The sequence below is a fragment of the Chaetodon trifascialis genome, chromosome 3 (genome assembly GCF_039877785.1).
Source record: "Chaetodon trifascialis isolate fChaTrf1 chromosome 3, fChaTrf1.hap1, whole genome shotgun sequence".
NCBI classification, from domain to species: domain Eukaryota; kingdom Metazoa; phylum Chordata; class Actinopteri; order Chaetodontiformes; family Chaetodontidae; genus Chaetodon; species Chaetodon trifascialis.
The window spans coordinates 31936073-31957005 of NC_092058.1; the positions used below are offsets into that span (position 1 = coordinate 31936073).

The 20933-nt window shown below is 40.3% G+C and overlaps 1 protein-coding gene across 1 annotated transcript; it reads left to right on the forward strand.

Moving 5' to 3' along the window:
* The first annotated feature begins 2997 nt into the window (after positions 1-2997).
* nampt2 (nicotinamide phosphoribosyltransferase 2) lies at positions 2998-20933 on the forward strand. The gene is made up of 11 exons (XM_070959967.1): positions 2998-3166; positions 9588-9723; positions 10189-10292; positions 10397-10525; positions 11466-11624; positions 12371-12501; positions 12842-13067; positions 16062-16181; positions 17174-17314; positions 17654-17779; positions 20084-20933. Exons 1-11 carry the CDS (start codon positions 3119-3121, stop codon positions 20243-20245), a joined length of 1482 nt encoding a protein of 493 aa, XP_070816068.1. The 5' UTR covers positions 2998-3118; the 3' UTR covers positions 20246-20933.

Genomic DNA, 20933 nt, shown 5'->3' on the forward strand with positions numbered 1-20933 from the left:
TTACACGGCCATGCGCAACTGGGTTATTGCTGATATTCCGGTTATGAAAGGGTTACTTGACTGCATGTAAATGTAGTGACAGTCCGACAAATAACACCACAGGGAAAAGGGAAAGGAAAACACTAGGAACAAGACAGGTTAGCGGATTCTGACAAGTAGAGAATAATATTCTAGAGTTCCCAGCATTCTCTGTAATAATCTTGGAAAGTAATCCTTTCTTGCCCGACATACTGCTTTGTTATAGACGGTCATATAGACAGTTCTTTGTATATATTACAGTGAACTATGAGCTAGTTTGTCTCCATTTTCTTTTAGTTGCTCAACAGATTCTTTTAACTTCATTAACACTGTTATTGTTTAACCATGGGGAGATTCTGTCAGTCTGCCTTTTTTTTAGCCATCAGTGGAGAAAAAGTATTTAAGGCAGATGGCACTGTACTGTTGAAATGTTCAGCCAAAGAGCAGTCATTGTGACTCAAGTGATCTCATAATATTACAGAACTTTTCTTCAACCTTGTAATCAAGGAATACATTTTTGAACCAAAAAATCCACTTCACTCTTTGTTAAGATTAGGTTGGTATCAAAAAACACACAGTGATGGTCAGAAATAGCTCATTCTAATAGTGAAACATTGTTGAAGTTTAACCCTGTTGTTATGACCAAGTCCAGAATGTTACCATGCTGACAAGTGGCTTCAATTACATGTTGGTAAGTCCGAAGCTGTCCTGTAAATGTATTCAGGGCAAGGAGTCTGCTGAAAGATTTGATGCCTTTCCCTAAGTTTGGAACAGGACCTCTTATGAATACGTTTTGACTGACAGTCGATCATTTTCTCCAGCAGCAGGCAAATGTCTTCTTTCAGGACCTCAGAGCCAGTTTTCCTTTGCAACATGTCAGAAGATCCAATGTGAATAATAATATTCCAATCGCTTGGATGTGCAGATGACTGGTAGCAGTTCTGTTGGTTCTATGACAGATGTGTCAGTCATGGTGAGATTTTCAATCTTGCATTCTTATACACTTGATTATAGAGTCCCCGGTCCGAATAATGTCTTGCTTATCAGGTGTTGGTTTACCAGTACTATATGTTTGCCACCAGTGCTGCGCCAGTAAGAAACAACATTAGGGAGGGCTAGTTTGGGAGTCTCAACAGCTGATTCAGTGTTAGGACACATCCAGGTGAGCCTGTCAGCCAAATCTGTGCCCAGATGCTCCATAGCTGAAATAATCCTGTCTATAAAAGTTTGTCCATTTTCAGCATCATATATAGAGGCTGCTAAAGAGTCAATGAGTTGCACATTCTCATGCATTTGAGGCATTATTTCAACTTCTTTTCAAGCTGTGCAATTCTCTCAGTCAGTCACTCACAGTCTGTGCAGCTCACAGATTTTGCAATATTCTCTCCCTTCTGATCCCAGGTTTCTAGTCACACACAAAGCAAAAAGTTTGTGCTGTTCAGAGGTCATGCTAGTATACACAGTAAAAAGATAAAATAAAAGTAAAAATATGGTGTTAGCCTTCTGTTTCTTTTATTAATTTAAGTCTCTGCCATACATAATGCTTTCTGAAACTTTTGGCAGAGAAAAACAAGGATCTCAGCAAAAGAATGGAAGCAAAGCAGGGAGCAAGCAGAGGAAGTGTCTAGTCTGCAGGAGAGCAGGAAGTACTTTCAGACTCTTCTTTGATCAGAGTTTGCAGCATCCCTCTCAAACATTTTCTATTTGGAAGCAGTGATTTCCTTTACCATGTCATTTTTATTGTGCTCACACTCATCAAGAAGTTTTTCATTTTATCAGTACCTGTGAGGTCAACAGATAGTTCTTGTCTGACTCATGACATCTCCATGCATACTTGAGCGAGTTTGGTTGACACTTCCTGGATTATTAAAGCCATCAAATTAAATGGGCATTTGTTGACTTTACTGCAGTTGTCTTTACTGATGACTGGGCCTTTAATGATCCTGAGAATGTGTCAGATTGTTTTAACCAATATGTAACCACTGAGCTTCATGGTGGAATATTTTATTATTTTATATTTATTTTTCCATCTCATAATCTCTGTTGTTGGAAATTCCCATGTTTACTTATTGCAGAAGAATGAATCTTTCAGAATAATCCATGAGTGGTCTTCTTGAGGGCTGCATGGTGGCGCAGCAGGTAGTTCGCGTGCCTCACAGCAAGAAGGTTGCCAGTTCGATCCCCGGGTCAGGCAGGGCCTTTCTCTGTGAAGTTTGCATGTTCTCCGGCTTCCTCCCACAGACCAAAAACATGCTGACTGACTGGCTGAAATTGATGACTCTAAATTGTCTGTAGGTGTGAGTGTGAATGTTTGTTTGTCCCCCCCGCAACCCCAAAAGATCATGGATGGATGGTCTTCTTGAGTAAACCCAAAAGTTTTAGTGGTATTCCATTGCCTGTGTGTGTTAGTTGATTGTGTTAGTTGATTGGCACAGCTGTGGAAGTACAATGAGAGGGGAGTCTAGTGGGTGCTGTGCCAATCAAAAGTCATAAAAACTAAAAAGTTCTAAGAAATTAAAAAAAAAAGTACCAACATCAGAACACTATACTGGGTGCTGGAAAAGTACATGTAAAAACTGATAAATAGCCGCGAGGACAAACACTATAATAATGATAATCACGATGATAATTCAATTCAAGAAAGCAATCTTAAATCAATCTTAAATTAACATGATATGTTAATTTCACACAAAGCTGATGGTTAGATCAAGCGTATTGTCCAAAAAACAAAAACAAACAAACAAAACTGGAGTGTTCCTTAACCTCTTTCCGAAAGAAATTCCTGTATGTACCTGAACGCAGCATGACGTACTGAGTCATGAAGGCGGTCAGAAGATGAGCACGTGGCCATGTGCACCGAAACCCGCCCCTTTACAACAACCCCCAAAGGTACCGAGTGTCTGCTATTGGATCGTTTCATGGGTGCCGTAACGTCAGAATTTGAGTTCACTAGATAAATACAGGTCTAAATGTCACAATTCGACGTTGAGGGTTTATTTTCCCTGCTGCCTGCGGACTTCTGGGTCGCTCTCTTGCTCGGTTGATTCGAGGAGACGAAGTGACATCTAACGCTACGATCATTCATTCATCCACAACGACAATGGCAGCACAGGACTTTAATTTTTTGCTTGCGATGGATTCTTACAAGGTGAGTGGACCGGTTCTGCTTTTCCGTTTCGGAGTCTTTTCCCAAATGTGAATACATTCTATTCATTTTGGGATACAATTAGCTACACATTTCGTTCAATCCTTCACTAATCTACGTTCCATACCACTGCACATCACCAGAAACGTTAGCCGTTTCATTTTTGGTCGGTGGGTTGTTTTGACCGTACTACAACTTCGTTACAGATGACAGTGTGGATAAACTGAGAGTGAGACAGCAGCGGTAACAGTAGTTATGTACACTGTATTGTGTGTTGTTATTAGTACACCGTACAGTTTGTTAAAAGCAAGAGCAGGGGTTACAGGGGCAGAGTCCATAGAGTCCCAGACGCGTTTAATCAAAGTTTAATCCACGAAACTTCATCTGAGAAGAAATGACTTAATAAGAAAGGCCTGTCTATACTGACGCCAATGGTACCTAATAACCGAGTTGCGTTATCACAATACCAAAACTGCTCTTCACATCTTACTTTACTGACTTTAAACGCAATTATGTAAGTATTGATTTATTTGCATCTAACGTGTGTCACTCGAATTGTAATTCCTGTTAATTTTGAAGATCACAAAGTTGTTACTGTACGCTATTTATTATTTTTAATGAATGAATGTTACATTTTGTTTTTCGTTTTTTTTAAAAGTTAGTGTAATGACAGGTAGCAACCTGAAGATGTCATTGTACTAGCCTAGGGCATTGTTCTGCCCTGTTGTGTACAAGAGGCCAGAGAGAGACAGAATGTGGTTGTCGTTCACGCTGGCAAAATAATAAACCGAACACGGGAAGAACTCACATGTGAAAGTCGTGTCAACGTTAATATATGCCTGTAAGAGATACCTAAAAACATTACAGTCAGAGAAGTGAAGTTTTAGTCAAGCCTGACACACCAGCAAAGGATTGGTACTTGGTGTCTGCAGATAATCAAACTCAAGTATCTGAATCGGATCCGAACTGAAAAAACGTGGATCATCTGTAAAGGCAACAGTTCAGACAGGAGCACCAAGTCAGAGGCAATTGCAGAAGAACTTACTTCGTCTGTGTGCATGTGTAGAAATCCTGACAAATGCCACAGAATCTTCATAGATATGAGAAAATGGTGTTTAAGAACAGTCACTATTACTTTGTCTCAAAGAGCGAACCTGAAGAGAAAAACATGACGGAAAGTGTCGACTTCTTTTGACTGTACACATAAAAGCCCAGGAGCGCTCAGGAGAGCCTGGACTTCACTTTGATCAATCAAGACATTAATTCTGAATTGCAAGTCATGCTGATTCATTCCACTGTAATGCATACCTAGTAATGCACACTTTCTTTGTCTACAGTACAGGTAGTTGTGTGGATCATAGAGCCCAACCTTTCTTTGGCTGTTCCGCTTTCAGTTTCAGCTGTGAGTCAGTCCACTACTTAGGCAGGCTGTGCTGGTATATATAGTAGCGTACGTTCAGCTCAGTAGAGTTAAATGTTAGATGTCATTCAAAGGTTTGTACTGCAGCCAAATGGCAAAGGTCTGCATGATCACCAACCAGCCTTTTTATTAGCTCCACCGACCCCTGAAAACAAGTCCAAAGCAGCACCACAGCCAAGGGGATTCCTCCAATGTGTCTGTCATCACAATCACATAATGGAAACTGATTTGGTACATAGTGATGAGCTCATCTGAAAATCCATGGGGGTTACTGGGTTTAAAGCACAGTACTTTTTTAACTTTACATTACTTTTTAAAAAGTTTTACTGAAATACTGTCCTAACATAACTTTAGGCCCAATTTGGCTCCTATGTAGTTCATCATTTGAACTTTTTTAACCAGTTTTTTTTTTGTTTGTTTGTTTGGTTGGTTTTTTTTCGAGGTTTTGCATGGATGAATACATTTTAGTCACAGAAAGGAGATACTGTGGTCAGCTATCACTACATATAGTGTCTGTAGGAGGAGAAGCTGGTGGAGACTATGTCCTTGCAGCTGATCCAGTTTAGCATGTTTCAAGCTGTAATGACACTGGAGATTAGATTTTTCATCAGTGAGAGAGAACTAAGAAAACAAACTAAGATAACGAAATCCTCATGGTCACAACAATAAAATCCAATTGAAGGGATACATATCTCTTATGTTTTAAATATCATAATATATCATTGTCAGATTTAACAGAATTAAAAGTGTGTGTGTGTGTGTGTGTGTGTGTGTGTGTGTGTGTGTGTGTGTGTGTGTGTGTGTGTGTGTGTGTGTGTGTGTGTATGTATGTATGTATGTGTGTGTGTGTGTGTGTGTGTGTGTGTGTGTGTGTGTGTGTGTGTGTGTCAAGGTCATTATCACCCCACCCTCAAAAATCCAGTATTAGTATCCGGACAAATATTGAAAGTATCCTGTGAAATTTGGTCCAGATATTCACGGGATAATGAATTTGGTTTATTGCCAAAAATCTGTCGAAGTATTGCATTCCCATGAGCCTCAGCTGAAATGTAGCAAAGGAAGAAGAAGAGCAGTTTCCCTTAAATATTGGATACTCCACCTTCTCTGTACTCCTGACATATATGACTGTCTGTGTCTGATATGAATGCTTTTTACCATCTCAAGGCAAGGATTTCATCATCCATGCTTACATAGTCGGTTTCTCTCAGCAGTGATGATAATTGCTTACATGACTTCACCCTTTTTCAGTGGAGCACCGGCCGATGATCTACACGTCTTGACTTGTTTTGTTTTCATCTGAAATTCTGTGTTGCACAACTATCCAGTATGAACCCGGCACAGGCTTAGAGTACTATGAGCTTTAGCTTTCACTACTTAATTTTCTGAGGAATTCCGTGGGGTCTGATATGGCCTCATGCCTTGCACCTTGCTACTTTCAGCTCTTAAAACTTTCCTACACCCTGGATTTGGTTTGTTAACAGCATGGTAATGCCATAATACCATGCTGGTGTGTGTGCATATCTCCGTCTTGCTACTCTTTTATTGTTCAGTCATGTTTTGTCTCCGATGTTTTCCTACACCCACCACCCCTCATTAAGTTTGGGAATAGGGTTTTTCAGGATACTGACAGAACTGGAGCCATGAAATAAAATTTCCAGTTGAATCATAATCTCAAGACATATAATGCAGTTGTATGACACCAGAAAAGGAAAACAAGACTATACTGTTAACGCGTTCACAAGAACACATTCTGACAGTGTCAGTTTGTCTGAATTAAGGAAAACCTCTCCTGGAAACTCAATGATAGTAAGTGTCTATGATTTGGCCTTCATGGTGGACATTACCAGGTGCCCGAGACCTGGACCTCAAACTCATGCTAGCTTCTCAGCTCTCTGCTTTCTAATGTGAAATCATTTGAAGTGAAATTAAAGCTCTAGAAAGTGCAACTGGAAAGGGTTAACAGCATGGATTTTACTAATGTGAAAGAACAAAAGCTTGCTGTGACAACTGAATATGCTGCTGATTGTGAAAACTCCTTCAGGCATTTGGTGAGAAGTTTCAGGATATGGAAAGTAAACAAAAGGAACTGACAATATTTACTCTGTGGAGCCAGCTGATGTGCCTGACAACATACAACACAAATCATTGAGCTGCAAAGCAACAATTTATTACTGTGAGCAGCTCTTTTTAAAAAAAGACTCTTGCAAAGACTCTGTCCTGCTCAAGACTGACTGGCGCATCATCATCATCACAACCATCAGCTCCAGCTTTGCAGGAGGTTACTATGATATATGTGTTCAATAACATATCAGAAGTAATCCAGGTGCTTTCCATAATAGAAAGAAGTGAGACAATGAATTGTACAAGTGGAAATGCAGAGCAGACTTTCTGACAGCCTCTCCTCAAAAGCAACAAACACCTTATTTTATCCGATGCCACAAACTCAAAACATACACATCAAAAAACAAAATTGAAGTGAAGTTCTTACTGTTTTAGATGATCAGTGCATTTTTGACAGAGTGCAAGTTCATGATGTTCCATCACCGTGGTTCTTACATGCCAGGGCCACAGTGAGCACACAGGCAAACCCACTTCACAAAACTGTCCAAGAGCTTGGCTTGTCAGTGGGTGTCAGAGTAATCTGAACATCCATCCATCCATCCATCTATTTTTTATGCAGCTTATCCCTTTCGGGGTCGCGGGGGGGCCGGAACCTATCTCAGCTGTCAATGGGCGGGAGGCGGGGTACACCCTGGACCGGTCGCCAGCCGATCGCAGGGAACATACACACAACCATTCACACTCACACTCACACCTAGGCGCAATTTAGAGTCACCAATCAACCTAATTTGGTCTGTGGGAGGAAGCCGGAGTGCCTGGAGGGAACCCACGCATGCACGGGAAGAACACGCAAACTTCACATAGAAAGGCCCGACCCAGGAATCGAACCTGCGACCTTCTTGCTGTGAGGCATGCGCTATACCTGCTTGCTTCACCGTGCAGCCCTAATCTGAACATATATGGGTATAACAATATGTGACAAATCTCGGTAAGACTTCTATCGCTACTTATGCTTTTACTCTTAAAAAATCTGTTCTTGAAGTTAGAGAAGAGGCAAAGGATAGGCAGCTTTCAATCGCAGGCTGGATGAGGCAGAAGAATACAGAGTGAATGCCTCTTGAAGCAGTTTCTTCCAGTGACTGAGTGGTTGTTGCTGTTTATTATTTAATTAGTGCTGCAGGAGCACAAAGACAGACTTGTGTTTTAAGCTGTCATCATTCCTCTCATAATGTATCCAGGAAACACTTTTACTTTACACATAAGCCTCATGTTGAGCAGAGAATCCTCCAGTTTTTATGTTATCGTTAGTGTGCTAATTGTGTTTTTTTTTTTCCATGTTATTTGACTAAACTGTCAACAAAACACTGCATGAAGGACAGAAGTCACAAAAGCTATTTCCATTGTTCAGTAATAACTGTTTTTATTTTTCTACTGTTCTGCCAGTTGAAGTCCAACATAATTCATCCAGAAATGACTGTTTCTGTGAATGGAGGGTGGTGGCTAATGTAACAGCTGTTTCTGATTCAACAAAACAGAATTTACTCTAACAAAAAGGCCTATTACCTCAGGGATCCTTTCCATAATGTTGTCAGATCCCTCCAACTTTAACTATTTGACAAGGCACCTTAGGGCTGTCAACAGCTGTCAGTATTCTAAATTTGAATTTATATTTGAATTGTAAAAAAAAATCATACATTAGATTGTGAAACTTAATTAATATTTGATTGTGAAAAATTAAAAAGCTGCATCGTCGCGGATGCACTGAAAGCACTGCATGACAAAAAGAAGTCACAACAGTTTCTCCTGTAATTACTGTTTTGTTTTTTACCCAAGAAAATCTTTTACAGTCCAGCATCTTTCAGCCTCTCCTGCTATAATGTCCAGTGAAAATAAGCTCGCTGTGAAAATATTCCGGCTCCCCGCACTGTTTCCCCCGCTGTGTCTCTGATGTCTCACTCCTCTCCCAATTCAGTGAATTAAGAGTGTATTTCAACAAGACCACAGTTTTTGATGGTTGTTGGAGAAGTGAATGATGAATCAAGAAGGTTTTGTTGAGTTTTATTTTGTTCTTTGTCACGTTCGAATGAAGGGTGTTTTACATTCATAAAATGACTGTTTCTGTGAATGGAGTGTGGTGACTCTGGAGAGAGTGATACAACAGCTGTTTGTGATTAAACAGAATGGATCTTCATCTTAACTCAAAGTTCTGTCACCTCAGGGGTCCTTTCCATATGTTGTCAAAGACTTGGAAAAACTGTCTGAGCCTGTTAGTGGCAAAAACAAAATCTTTTAGTGGACGTACATTGATGGTGTGCAACACCAAGGGATTATATTGCAGTCTGTTTGTGCAGGACACCAAAGTTTTCCAGGATACTTGCACCAGCACCAAATGGAAACTGAGCACACGTCACTTTCAATGATTGAAAATGAATATAGGTCAAGCTGAAACATGCCAATTCAACAATATGGTATTGGGTACTATTTTATTTTGATTTTGTAAACTGTAGGTCTGTATATCCTTTAAAAGACATGTTTATGTTGAAATAATATACAGGTAGTATGTCTCATTATATTTGTTTTGTGCACTGTTTTTTGGGGTTCTTTTTGAAGGACAATTTGATTGTCATTTATGGCAAATTCTGACAGCCCTAGTACAAATCAGTCTGGTGCAGGCATGTCCAAACTATTCCACAAAGCGGCTGAAGGTTTTCTTTCCAACCAAGCAGCAGCACACCAGACTTGCATCCTCTTGATTGGTTGGAGGAAAAACCTGCAGCCACACGGCCCTTTGTGGAATAGTTTGGACATGCCTGTGGGATAAAATTAGAACGCGACCCATACTAAGTGGGATTATTAGAATTCCATTGTAACATGTTTAAGTTGGACTCATCAGTTGAAGTTTTGGGACCTATGCTTGACTTCTGTCTGTTTCTTGTCTTTCAGGTCACACACTACAAACAGTACCCCCCAAACATCAACAAAATCTACTCCTACTTTGAATGCAGACGCAAGAAAGGCTCCCAATTCAATGAAGTTGTGTTCTTTGGTCTTCAGTATCTGCTGAAGAAGTACCTCACAGGTACGTCCACACCCTTTCCTCTGACGTGAGAAATGAAGTGACAGAAACATATAAATAATGTAATAAATAATGTAATATAAATATAAAAGTATGTAAAGAGACAAATATTAGGCTTATGTGCACTTTGCTGTTAAAGATAAATATTGGCTGAAGGAGAACCTTTTAATGAAACTGCTACCCAGCAGCATTCCTGTGTATACCTGGGAAAATATTCCATTCACCATTATAATAGTCCAATGAATGAATAAAAACATACAGTGTGTGTAGAAAATTTGAGGGCACAGGCCACAAGTAGAATAAATGTGTCAGGTGGAAAGAAAAGAGAAAATTACCTTGTGGCATTTTACATATGGTGACTATTTACTGATGACAAACTGTTTATTTATGACAGTTTGGCGAGACAGTTGTTCCGTATGATTTTCTGCATGTGCCTGAGGTGGTTGTAACATGGTGTGTTGTCTAAAGGCCCAGTGGTCACAGAGGAGAAAATTCAGGAAGCCAAGCTCTTCTACCAGATGCACTTTAAACAGGCTGTGTTTGATGAAGAAGGCTGGAGGAAAGTCCTTGAGGTAAACAAAGAGTCAACTGTCAGTCTGTCTAGACAGATTCACAGAGAGAGAGGCATTCATCATCAAATGTCTAACCTGAGTCAGTGTGTTTGTTACTGTGTTAGAAACATGACGGCCGTCTTCCTATTCGGATTAAAGCTGTCCCTGAGGGCAAGATAATACCGAGAGGCAATGTGCTCTTCACTGTGGAAAACACAGATCCCGACTTCTACTGGCTGACCAACTACATTGAGGTAAACCCAGAAATGTTGTTTTAGTGTTAGACATGGAGACTTCCACCTATGCATGTCTCCTTGCATCCACCCAAACATCAGAGCTACACAGCAGTATACAAAGAACAACAGGGTGATATTGTTGTTTCCTCGTATCCACCATTGTTCTTTAATCATTCATCCATCATCTAATTTGCCTAATGTGGTTGCAGGGGAAGCACAAACAGGAATGCTCAATAATTACATTTTAGTTCCCAGTTTAGTTTCTGTGATTCCATAGTTCCTTAAAGCAATTGTAAAAGACCATAAGGTCTTTTGAATTCTGAGTGACCAGATTGGAAGGAACATGATGTTTTCTTGTACTTCAGGGAGCATGAAATACAAGGCAGTATCACAAGCAAAGAGCACTGAAGACCAAGAGCAATATGAATGAACAGTATAATAAAGTGACAGTAGCTATCTATGATGTTCTGACTCAAAGAACTGAGAATAGTGTTAAGTGACTCATGCATTTGAAAGAGTCTCAATTGATTTTTCTGACGTTTTCATGCATCTATTTAAGGTTTCGGGAGGCCAATATTTGTGGATTGCTCCGACTTAATATTTGCCAAGGATGTCAGGTTTGCACAGTATTGTGATAATCTTCAATTTTTTTACATTTAACTGGAGGTCAAAATTGCTAGCATCTTTCCAGGGGCAGTAGCAGTCTTTATACCAGTGACCTCCCACACCCAAATCATGCCAAACTCCAAAAAGGGATTTAGACAGTTACTCCCTCAGTGAGAGGCGTTGTGAACTGACAGAACATCAGCATTGCAGCTCTGTCATTTAAATTTCGTTGTCTTTCACTTCAGCACCTGCCTCTGCCTCGTCTTCTGTCCCTTTTTTCTCCCTAACTGATTACTTACTCTTTTCTCCCCATACCCATCCCAATTTAAACCACCCCTTCTGCTGGATATAGACCATGCTGGTCCAGATGTGGTATCCCATAACAGTAGCCACCATATCCAGAGACTTTAAGAAGATCCTGGCCAAGCACCTGAAGGCCACCTCAGGGAGCCTGGAGGGCCTGGAGCTGAAACTGCATGACTTTGGCTACAGAGGAGTCTCTTCACAAGAGGTCAGATTTTTTTGTGCCATTATTTAGTGAGCAGCCAGCAGTAAAAAAACCTGAGAGACCCTGTGTCTCTTGCAACTTGCTGCTATTGGTATTATGTATGACATAGGAATTTCTACATAACCAATGTCACTCTGGCTAAGGGTAAGAGAATCATGACATTCCTAAAAATCCTGTATCTTATTTTAGAGAAAATCCAAATGTACATGGCCTGTGCAGCAAATGATCATCTCGTTATATTTGCTTTGTGCATATAGTTGTGTCGTGCTTATGTGAATTCAGTTGTTGCATGGTATTGCACTGGTCACATGACTGATAACAGACACAAAGGTTAGATTAAAAGAACTCAGAGTCAAAAGAAAAGTCTTACATAATAAGCATAAATCTGGATTGTAAATTCAGTTATCCAGCTCTTTTTCAACTGTGAAAGAGTTTAATTGTAAAAGGAAAATTGAGAAACTTCCTTGACAGGTAGAACATTTTAAATTACTGGATGCAAGGCAATAGCCAAAATCACATATGAGGTGTAAAAAAGTCATTTCATGTAGAAACAAAAATAACAAAAAACAGTTCTCTATAATTTAGCTGGGATTATCTCTGTCAGAGTAAAGCCTGTTTCGGTTCAGTTGACCAGGATAATAATAACCATGTTACAGAATGGTGGTTGCTGAATTCGTAACCTATTAACAAATGAACTCAAAGAAACTGAAACCACAAAGTGAATCATACTTTCCATCTGTACTCTGCAGTCTGCAGCATTAGGTGGAGCAGCTCACCTGGTTAATTTCTGCAGCACAGACACAGTAGCTGGGCTGCTGATGGTTCAGCGATACTATGGCTGCCCAATGGCTGGCTTCTCCATTCCATCAGCAGAGCACAGGTATAACACACGTATGCACGTATGCAGCCACACACACACACACACACACACACACACACACACACACACACACACAAAAATATATAATGGATTACACCATTTACATCAGTAAAGGAAGTCTGTGCCACCATCATAATCAATAAGGAAAAAATCCTGCTGAGTTTTTAACTTATTTTGGCTTTTATTATAGAACAAATGTCACTTAACTGCACAGTTGGGTTGTCAATGAACTTTGAGCAAACTGTAACACCATCAGGGGTTGTATCTTCAAATATCAGAACCAGTATTAATATCTCCATTAACACAAGACTCATTTCATTACTCCCGTCCTGTCATCCAGTACCATCATCTCCTGGGGGAGGAGCAGGGAGAAGGAGGCGTTTGAGCGAGTCTTGGACCAGTTCTCCTCAGGGCCGGTGTCAGTGGTCAGTGACAGTTACGACATCTTTAATGCCTGTAAACACATCTGGGGAGACAAGCTGAAAGAGCAAGTTATGGAGCGCAGCCAGGACTCATGTCTGGTCATCCGGCCGGACTCTGGAGACCCTGCAGAGACGCTTATTGAGGTAAACTAGTGCAGTATCTGCTCAAAAGGTGCCTGTTCAGAACAGGTCAGTTGCTTGGCCTCTGAAATTGTTGCTCATCAGCCTGCAGAGCTGGAGAGCACCTCCACTTCCGGATGCAGCAGCTCCAGACCCAGTTATAAACATAGACATGCGCAATCTTTTGTTTTCTTTATTTTGTAAATTTATTAACAATATAATAATATTACAATATGCCATTAGTTTTAGATAATTTATTTAGGTGTTCTCAAAACATGAGCCACACCTAAATTCTTAATAATGATAATCATTATTGCTGTTATTTATGCTTCTTGTTTGTTAAATGACCTTTAATTGACTGAATGTACACACTGCACACTTGAAATGCAAAATTTACAATTGGTTTTTGGACTAAAAAAAACTCCAGACTTAACAGGGGATGAATGAGATCTTTGAGCCGTTATTGCCACGGTCATAACTGGAGCTTAGACAATTAGTCAATTCATCGATTATTTGTCAGCTATTAAAATTAACGGGCAAGTTAATGATAATCAATTGATCAATTGGAGTGATTTTTTTTTAAGAAAAAAGTCAACATTCTCTTATTCCGCTTTCTTGAATGTGAGTATTTTCTTGTTCTTTAGTCCCCTATGACAGTAACCAAAACAAGACATTTGAGGACATCATCTTGGGAAACACTGATCTACATATTCACTATTTTATACACCACATACAGACATTTTATAGACCAAACAACGAATCAAATCATCATGAAAATAATCTTAGTTGCAGTCTCGATCATTACTATTAATAAAATCAATGCCTAAACTCATCAGCTACCTCAAGGTGTCTGGATCCCAGGACGTTACACAGGATAAGCTGACATTATTCAGTGATGGTAGCTGGTTAATGTTACTTAATGACATAAAGTTAAAGACTGTGTGGATTTGGATCAAAACGTTTCAACTCACATGAGCTGATGCCTCATTAGGTATAACCAGTGCCACTGAGAGGTTTAGCCCTAACCCTGTCTGTACACTGAGTACTGGATATAATGTAGTCACTGTCATTTATACTTTTAGATGTACTGCAAGAACTCCACCTCATACACAGAGTTAGAATAGGGGCAAGCCCATCTGCACACTGTCTCAGTGTAGTGGCTGAGATGAAGCCACAGCCTTTCTACTGTTTCGTCTATGAATGAGGATCCTAACCTCCATCCATCCATTATCTATACCGCCTATCCCTTTCGGGGTTGCGGGGGGCTGGAGCCTATCCCAGCTACAATGGGCGAGAGGCGGGGTACACCCTGAACCGGTCGCCAGCCGATTGCAGGGCCACATGTAATGACAAACAAACATTCACACTCACACTCACACCTACGGACAATTTAGAGTCATCAATTAACCTAATGAGCATGTTTTTTGGTCTGTGGGAGGAAGCCGGAGTACCCGGAGAGAACCCACGCATGCACGGGAAGAACATGCAAACTTCACACAGAAAGGCCCCGCCTGACCCGGGGATCGAACCGGCAACCTTCTTGCTGTGAGGCACGCGCACTAACCGATCCTAACCTCAAGTTCTGTAATTTACTAGACTAGGTCAAAACGTAGTATATGGCTGGAGTGTGTATGGTCAATGTGCACACCACTGCGCTGACTATTGTCCCAAGGGTATTCAGTGATAATGTCTCTGTGGTCATCTTTGACAGGTGAATGTACATCAGGCCTGAGAGACGAGCACATGACAGACGAGATCTGTACTTGGTTTTTATAATGTTGAGTGAGATGTGTTGTAAGAATCCCCTCTCACATGCTGCACAGCTCAAAGGCGGCGTAAGAGACATTTTAACGTCTTGCTTGTATTTACTATTTAGACTAAGCCATACACAGAGGGCCAGTCTTTTTCAGTGAAGTCTCTGTTAAGTTGCAAGGTGGCTTTTGTGATGTCCTCAGATCCATCAAGGAGTGGCCAGACTGCAACTTTGTTCTTAACTTCCCACTGATAGTTTGTGCGATACTTTGCATTATCTGTGTTTCCCCTTCATGTGAATAATATGCACCTCCGCCATTCACTCTTAGCACCTTCACTGAAGTAAAATCATCATCACAGGACAGACATGCATGTTTAGCCTCATGAAATGCTAGGAGAAAAACATCACATAGAGCTTGCTGTTGTTCTTTATTCAACTTGTTTCACCATTTAGCAAGTGAGTGACCAGACGTTTCATCTTGACTAGCTTCTTTGTTAGCCATAGCTTGTGCCACATTCATGGACTCCTTAATCTTTGTGTGTTTATCAAATAATGGATGATAGAAATTCTTTGACCTGAATGCGCCTGTTTTGCCTGCTAGATGTGGATGTGAATGACATATCTTGCACTGCCTTTCACTGCGCTCACAGCATATTTTGAGGAACTTCTCAGAGAAAAGTCTTCTCTACTGGTTGGGTTCAGTTTGACGTTACTTTGAAGGTGGCAGAATGCCAAAGTAGCTGTACCCAATTCTGTTGCTGCCTGGAACTCAGATGTGTTGTTGTGAAACAACTGGGTGTTCCACGTGTCAGATTTTGTCACAAATGCATACCTGCAAAACGGTTAAGTGCACCCCTGTCTATGACTCACTCTGTGCTGTGTGTTTTGTCAGAGATTTTTATCTGTGAGGCTTTAACTATGTGCTCTCTCTTATGCCTGTTGGTGCATGGAGGGCTGTTTTGCCTCCTATTCTGCTCCTCCTGCTCTCCATTACAGTGCATAATCACTGCCTCCACGTCACGCAACAGTAAATTTCATGTTGTTTCCCAGTTTCATTCCCTCACGGTGAATATCAGGTATTGTGACATCTGTACACATATGATGTATTGTGATGTGTCATGGCGCTGACACATTGGCGAGGTATACATATATACAAAATACATAAACTGAGGTTGTGAGATGTTCAGACTGCTCCATCTTGACATGGCTAATACCTACATGTATGAATCAAACTCCAAATAAAATCATTGAAATCTCTTTCTTAGGTCATAAAGATTTTGGAGGAGTGTTTTGGCTGTTCTCTGAACTCTGTGGGCTACAAGGTGTTGCCTTCTTACCTGCGAATTATTCAAGGGGACGGCATTGACCTCAGCTCAGTGGACAAGGTGAGAAAAGGTTTGATTGTAATAGTCTGGGTTAATCTTTCTCTTCTTTCCACATCTTATTGAATACATTATACTTTGTTTTCCTACCTGTTGCAACTCCAGATTTCTTTTTTTTATCTTTACTTCAGCTATTAGACACACCTTTACTCTGTCTTTCTTTCACTCATCAACAGCCTAAATTCATACCTGACCAATTTAGGTTCCTGTTGTGTTTGGAAGAGTTGGAAGAGTTGGAACACTGCAACTGGCAACACTGACACTCCTTTTCACTGGGATTTTCCTAAAAAGTTAGATGTCATCAGTGGTGTTTTGAGATGCTACATTCTCAGAAATTCTTTTTTTACAGCGTGGTCCTGTTTTTGTAGTCCTGGCTATCATTTCTCTTGGTTATGATAACATTTTGCTCACATTTCATTGCTGAGATTTGCCAGTGCTATAGGTTTGGGAACACAACTTTTCAGTCTGGAAGAACAAGTTTGTTTTAATTTCAAAGGAAATGGCATGGAGCAGTCGGTTACACTGTGGACTTGTTAAAACATGTCTGTTCTCTTAAAGGTGGGGTAAGTCATTCTGAAGAAAGATAGTTGACTGTACCATCTGTCTTTCTTCATAATGCAATTACATGTTCGCACGCCAGATTTACCATCCTTCATGCTCCCCCATCTCCCCTCCCCTTGTCAAGTGCAGTGTGCATGAGCATGAATGCCACCTGTTGCCGATAAGGTGTTGTGTGACACTTTTTGTCTTTGAAAAACAGATTTTCACTCACAGTATTTATGATTATTAATTTACTTCCCTGAAAAGTGCTCTGAAATGCTCCTACTGTATATTTATTATGTCTCTTGCACAGGAGCTCTTATACACCTTGGCAAAAGCTCATACCCCTGAGGGGAAAGGAGGCAAAGTTAATTACCCTGCTCCAACATGAAATATAAAACATGTTGATGCCTGTTATACTGTGTTTGAAGCTGTCCTTTCTATGTTTCCTGTAGATTCTTGAGAAGCTGAGTGATGAGGGCTGGAGTGCTGAGAATGTCTTCTTTGGTTGTGGCAGCTCTTTGCTTCAGAAACTCAACAGAGATACACTCAACTGTGCCTTCAAGTGCAGCTACGTGGAGACTAATGGCAAGGGGGTAAGTGGAAAAGTTCTGGCTCAGTTTGGGTGCAGCAACAGTTTTCAGCAAAGTTTTAAGTTTCATTTACTGATTATCAACAGGTTTTTGTTTACATGACCTTCTTTGTGAAATAACTGACAAAACCCCTTCATAGACTCAATGAAGGCAGCAACGTGCAGAATTGATTGTGTGGATGATGGGTACAGTTTTATTGAATAACAGTGGTCAGCATTCAGCTAAAGGTAGGGGACATTTTGCAGATTTGAAATTTGGTCTTGAGTCAGACTTAAGGAAGTAGACTTTGCAGAGCTACATCCTGGTTTAGCTTTGACCTTTTGTTTGTATGTGTTCTTCCAGATGGATGTCTACAAGCAGCCAGTGACCGACCCGTCTAAGATGTCAAAAAGAGGTCGATTATCACTGAGGAGAAACTCTGATGGATTGTTCGAGACAATAGAGAGAGGGGCAGGCAAGCCTGAGGAGGTTAGTCCCAGCATTTCATTGTTATCTCTCACTGACATTAAATTTGGATTATTTCTTAAGTAATGATGTATTGCTTTTATAAAACGGTTACCAATAATGGCAATATGAAAGAGGAATACGCGATAATTTTCATGTAGTTTTTAATTAAACAGAAATACATATTACTACTCTCTTGCTCTCCCTCTCTAAACCAACCGGTCAGGCAGATGGCCGCCCACCCAGAGCCTGGTTCTGCCTGAGGTTTCTGCCTGTTAAAAGGAAGTTTTTCCTCGCCACTGTCGCCAAGTGCTTGCTCATGAGGGAATTGTTGGGTCTCTGTAGATAAAAGAGCTCGGTCTGTACCAGCTCTGTATGGAAAACGTCCTGAGACAACTTTTGTTGTGATTTGGCGCTATACAAATAAAATTGAGTTGAATTGAATTGAATATTATCTAATAAAATAGTCCTGTTGTGTATATATATATGTAAAAAGTCCTACCTCTCCGTACGTTAGCTCTGCATGTCGTGAAAGTCACTGCTCAATCAACTCTACCATTGTTAACTCTATCCGGAGGTGAAAGTTAACCTTAAACATGTGAATTCAAATAATTTAGTCTATTTGTTAACGTTGTCAAAACACCGCAGCAAGTTTTTGCTACCTGCTGTAACAGTTTGTTGTCATGGATACATTGTTACTTCTCTGACAATCAGCCCCGTAACGTAAACATGCGAGTCCGTCCCCCCTCCCCCCTGCAGTTAACTATGAGTGAGTGGTCCGGAAGAATCCACCCAGAACCTCAATGAATGAGAGTTTTTTTTAATAGTTTCACCTTTGAGTGATCGCTGGAGACGCAGCAGAGGAATCTGAATATCATGACTTTAAAAGCACCAAATTACTTGCCTTAACGTATTTCGTTAGTAAATAATGTGAAGAACTGTAAAATATCATTTCCATGAGGCTGTTCAATCAGACAGTGACAGATCAGTCTGCAGAGCCCTAAGTGTCATAGTCACTGTCAAGGTGCTGATCCTGTGACTGTCATTATACGGGAGCTGTCCATGGCACTCCGCAATTTGACTCCTAATTACTCACTGACGCACAGTGCAGGAAGTTTATAATCTAATCTAGCTAATAATAATAAGGCCCGTTGCCATTAAACATTGTTGCTTCCCTGAAGCGGAGTGATATGCTGTGATAAGGCTTTTTAGATTAGTAGCTGTGGTATATGCTTATTATATCACAGTTAACAGCCAATCAGATTGCCGGATTTCACCTTTCCGTTTTATAATGTTTTATAACTCATACTGTTTGTTTTTATATAATCTAAGTTAAACAAAGTAAAACATGAGGATTGAAATACAGAAGACAGTTTCCTTCAGAGTCCGGTGTAATTAGGAAATTTTTTTCTGTACTGGTCAAATTGTTTACTAACAATAAGTGAACATTGTATTGATATTAGCCTGCCCCCCCACCCACCCCCCCGTGAACAGGTTTCATTCAGCACAAAGTGACTTCAGCTAGTTTCACTCCATGTAAAGGATTGAGACCAGTCACACACTGAAAATATATTAATGTCTAATTTCAACAAAGATGTCAATACAGTGAATAGCATCTTATCTTGTCTACCATATAGTAAAGAAATGAACTTCTGTGTATCATTATGCTACGTCCAAGTGTTGACCATTGTCTTTGTCATTATCTACAGACGTGCAGTAAATGTGAAATTGATAACAGCCAGATGAGGGCATGTCCCCCTGAAATATGTTTGCTAACTGTGATATTGTGTAATAACCACCTGGCAGACAGTTGCGTAAGAGAACAAAATCATACAAAAGAGGGTTGTGAACTGCAGTGAGAGATTGGAAACATGGAGAGCAAGTATGACATAAAACAACGGTTTATGGCAGGAATCGATCCGAAGATGATGTGATTGAGTGGCACACACCTTAAACACCAGTCTCCTGCAGTGTCCCATCCTCATCTTGAAGCCCTTCTCCCTCACCTGAGCTTCTCCTGATGATATTACTCATTTTTGATTGCCCAGCAATGATTTTCTATTTCCAGGTTTCAATTGTATTCTGCATTTTCATGAATGTATTTCATAGGTAGTCACAGCGAGCATTTGATTTGTCTCCTTTATACTTTGAGTACATAAAGATGTGAGCCACAGAATACATTATAGAATTGTCAGTGTATTCATTTCACAGAATTATGATGCACATTTTAAATTGAATGCAAGAGCAGGATTTATTCTGCATTTGATGGTTTTGTTGCTAAACTTCCTTCTCCTGTGCTTAATGATTTATCTGTTTGCTGTTCCTCAGGACCTTCTGGTGACTGTTTTTGAGAATGGCAGCCTGGTAAAGGACTACTCCCTGGAGGAGATCAGGAAGAATGCTCGGTTGAGGGATGAGGAAGTGAACCCTACCCTGCACAACCACGAACAGGAGATGCTGCACAATCACATCATCAATGGGATTCATTAGATCAACCATGATGCATAATCTCTCACAATTCACATGGTACTTCACAACTCAACACACTGAATGGGAGTGAACAGCTGTTTCTCACAGCAGTCATCACCAAACATTACAGACCACACTTAATCCTGAGGAAGGTAGTGATTACATTGCTTTCAGGTTGACCAGCTTCATTCACTTCATTCAGAACAATTACACAGTCCTGTCATGGCCACGACCAGGACTGAAGCTCAGGGTGAAAAATGATAAGCTAAGTTTACTTCAAAATTTAAAGATGCACTTCCTGAGTTTGGTGTATATACTAAACACTGCAAGAAAGATATGTGTGTATCTTAAAGCATGTTTTCCATGGCTGATATGCAGTAACTGAGCACTTTCAGGCCAAAAAATGACAGAAATTTATTCCGAGCTCCCATTGGATTTCTTTTTCTTAGCATTCTTGTTAGAGGAGAAAAGCCTTTGAAGCATTATTTTGGACCACAACACACTAACATAACACTATGTTAAAATATGAATGGTAATGCTAATGGTGCTACATCAACAGGTGTGGGTTATACTGAGTGCATGATATAGAATATTTAATTTAAAGTCATTGTCAACCTCATATGTCAGCTGAACAACATATTGTTCCAGTCCTACTTAATGCCCTTAATCGCAACACTGACCAGTAGTGCATAATAAATGCACTGCTACA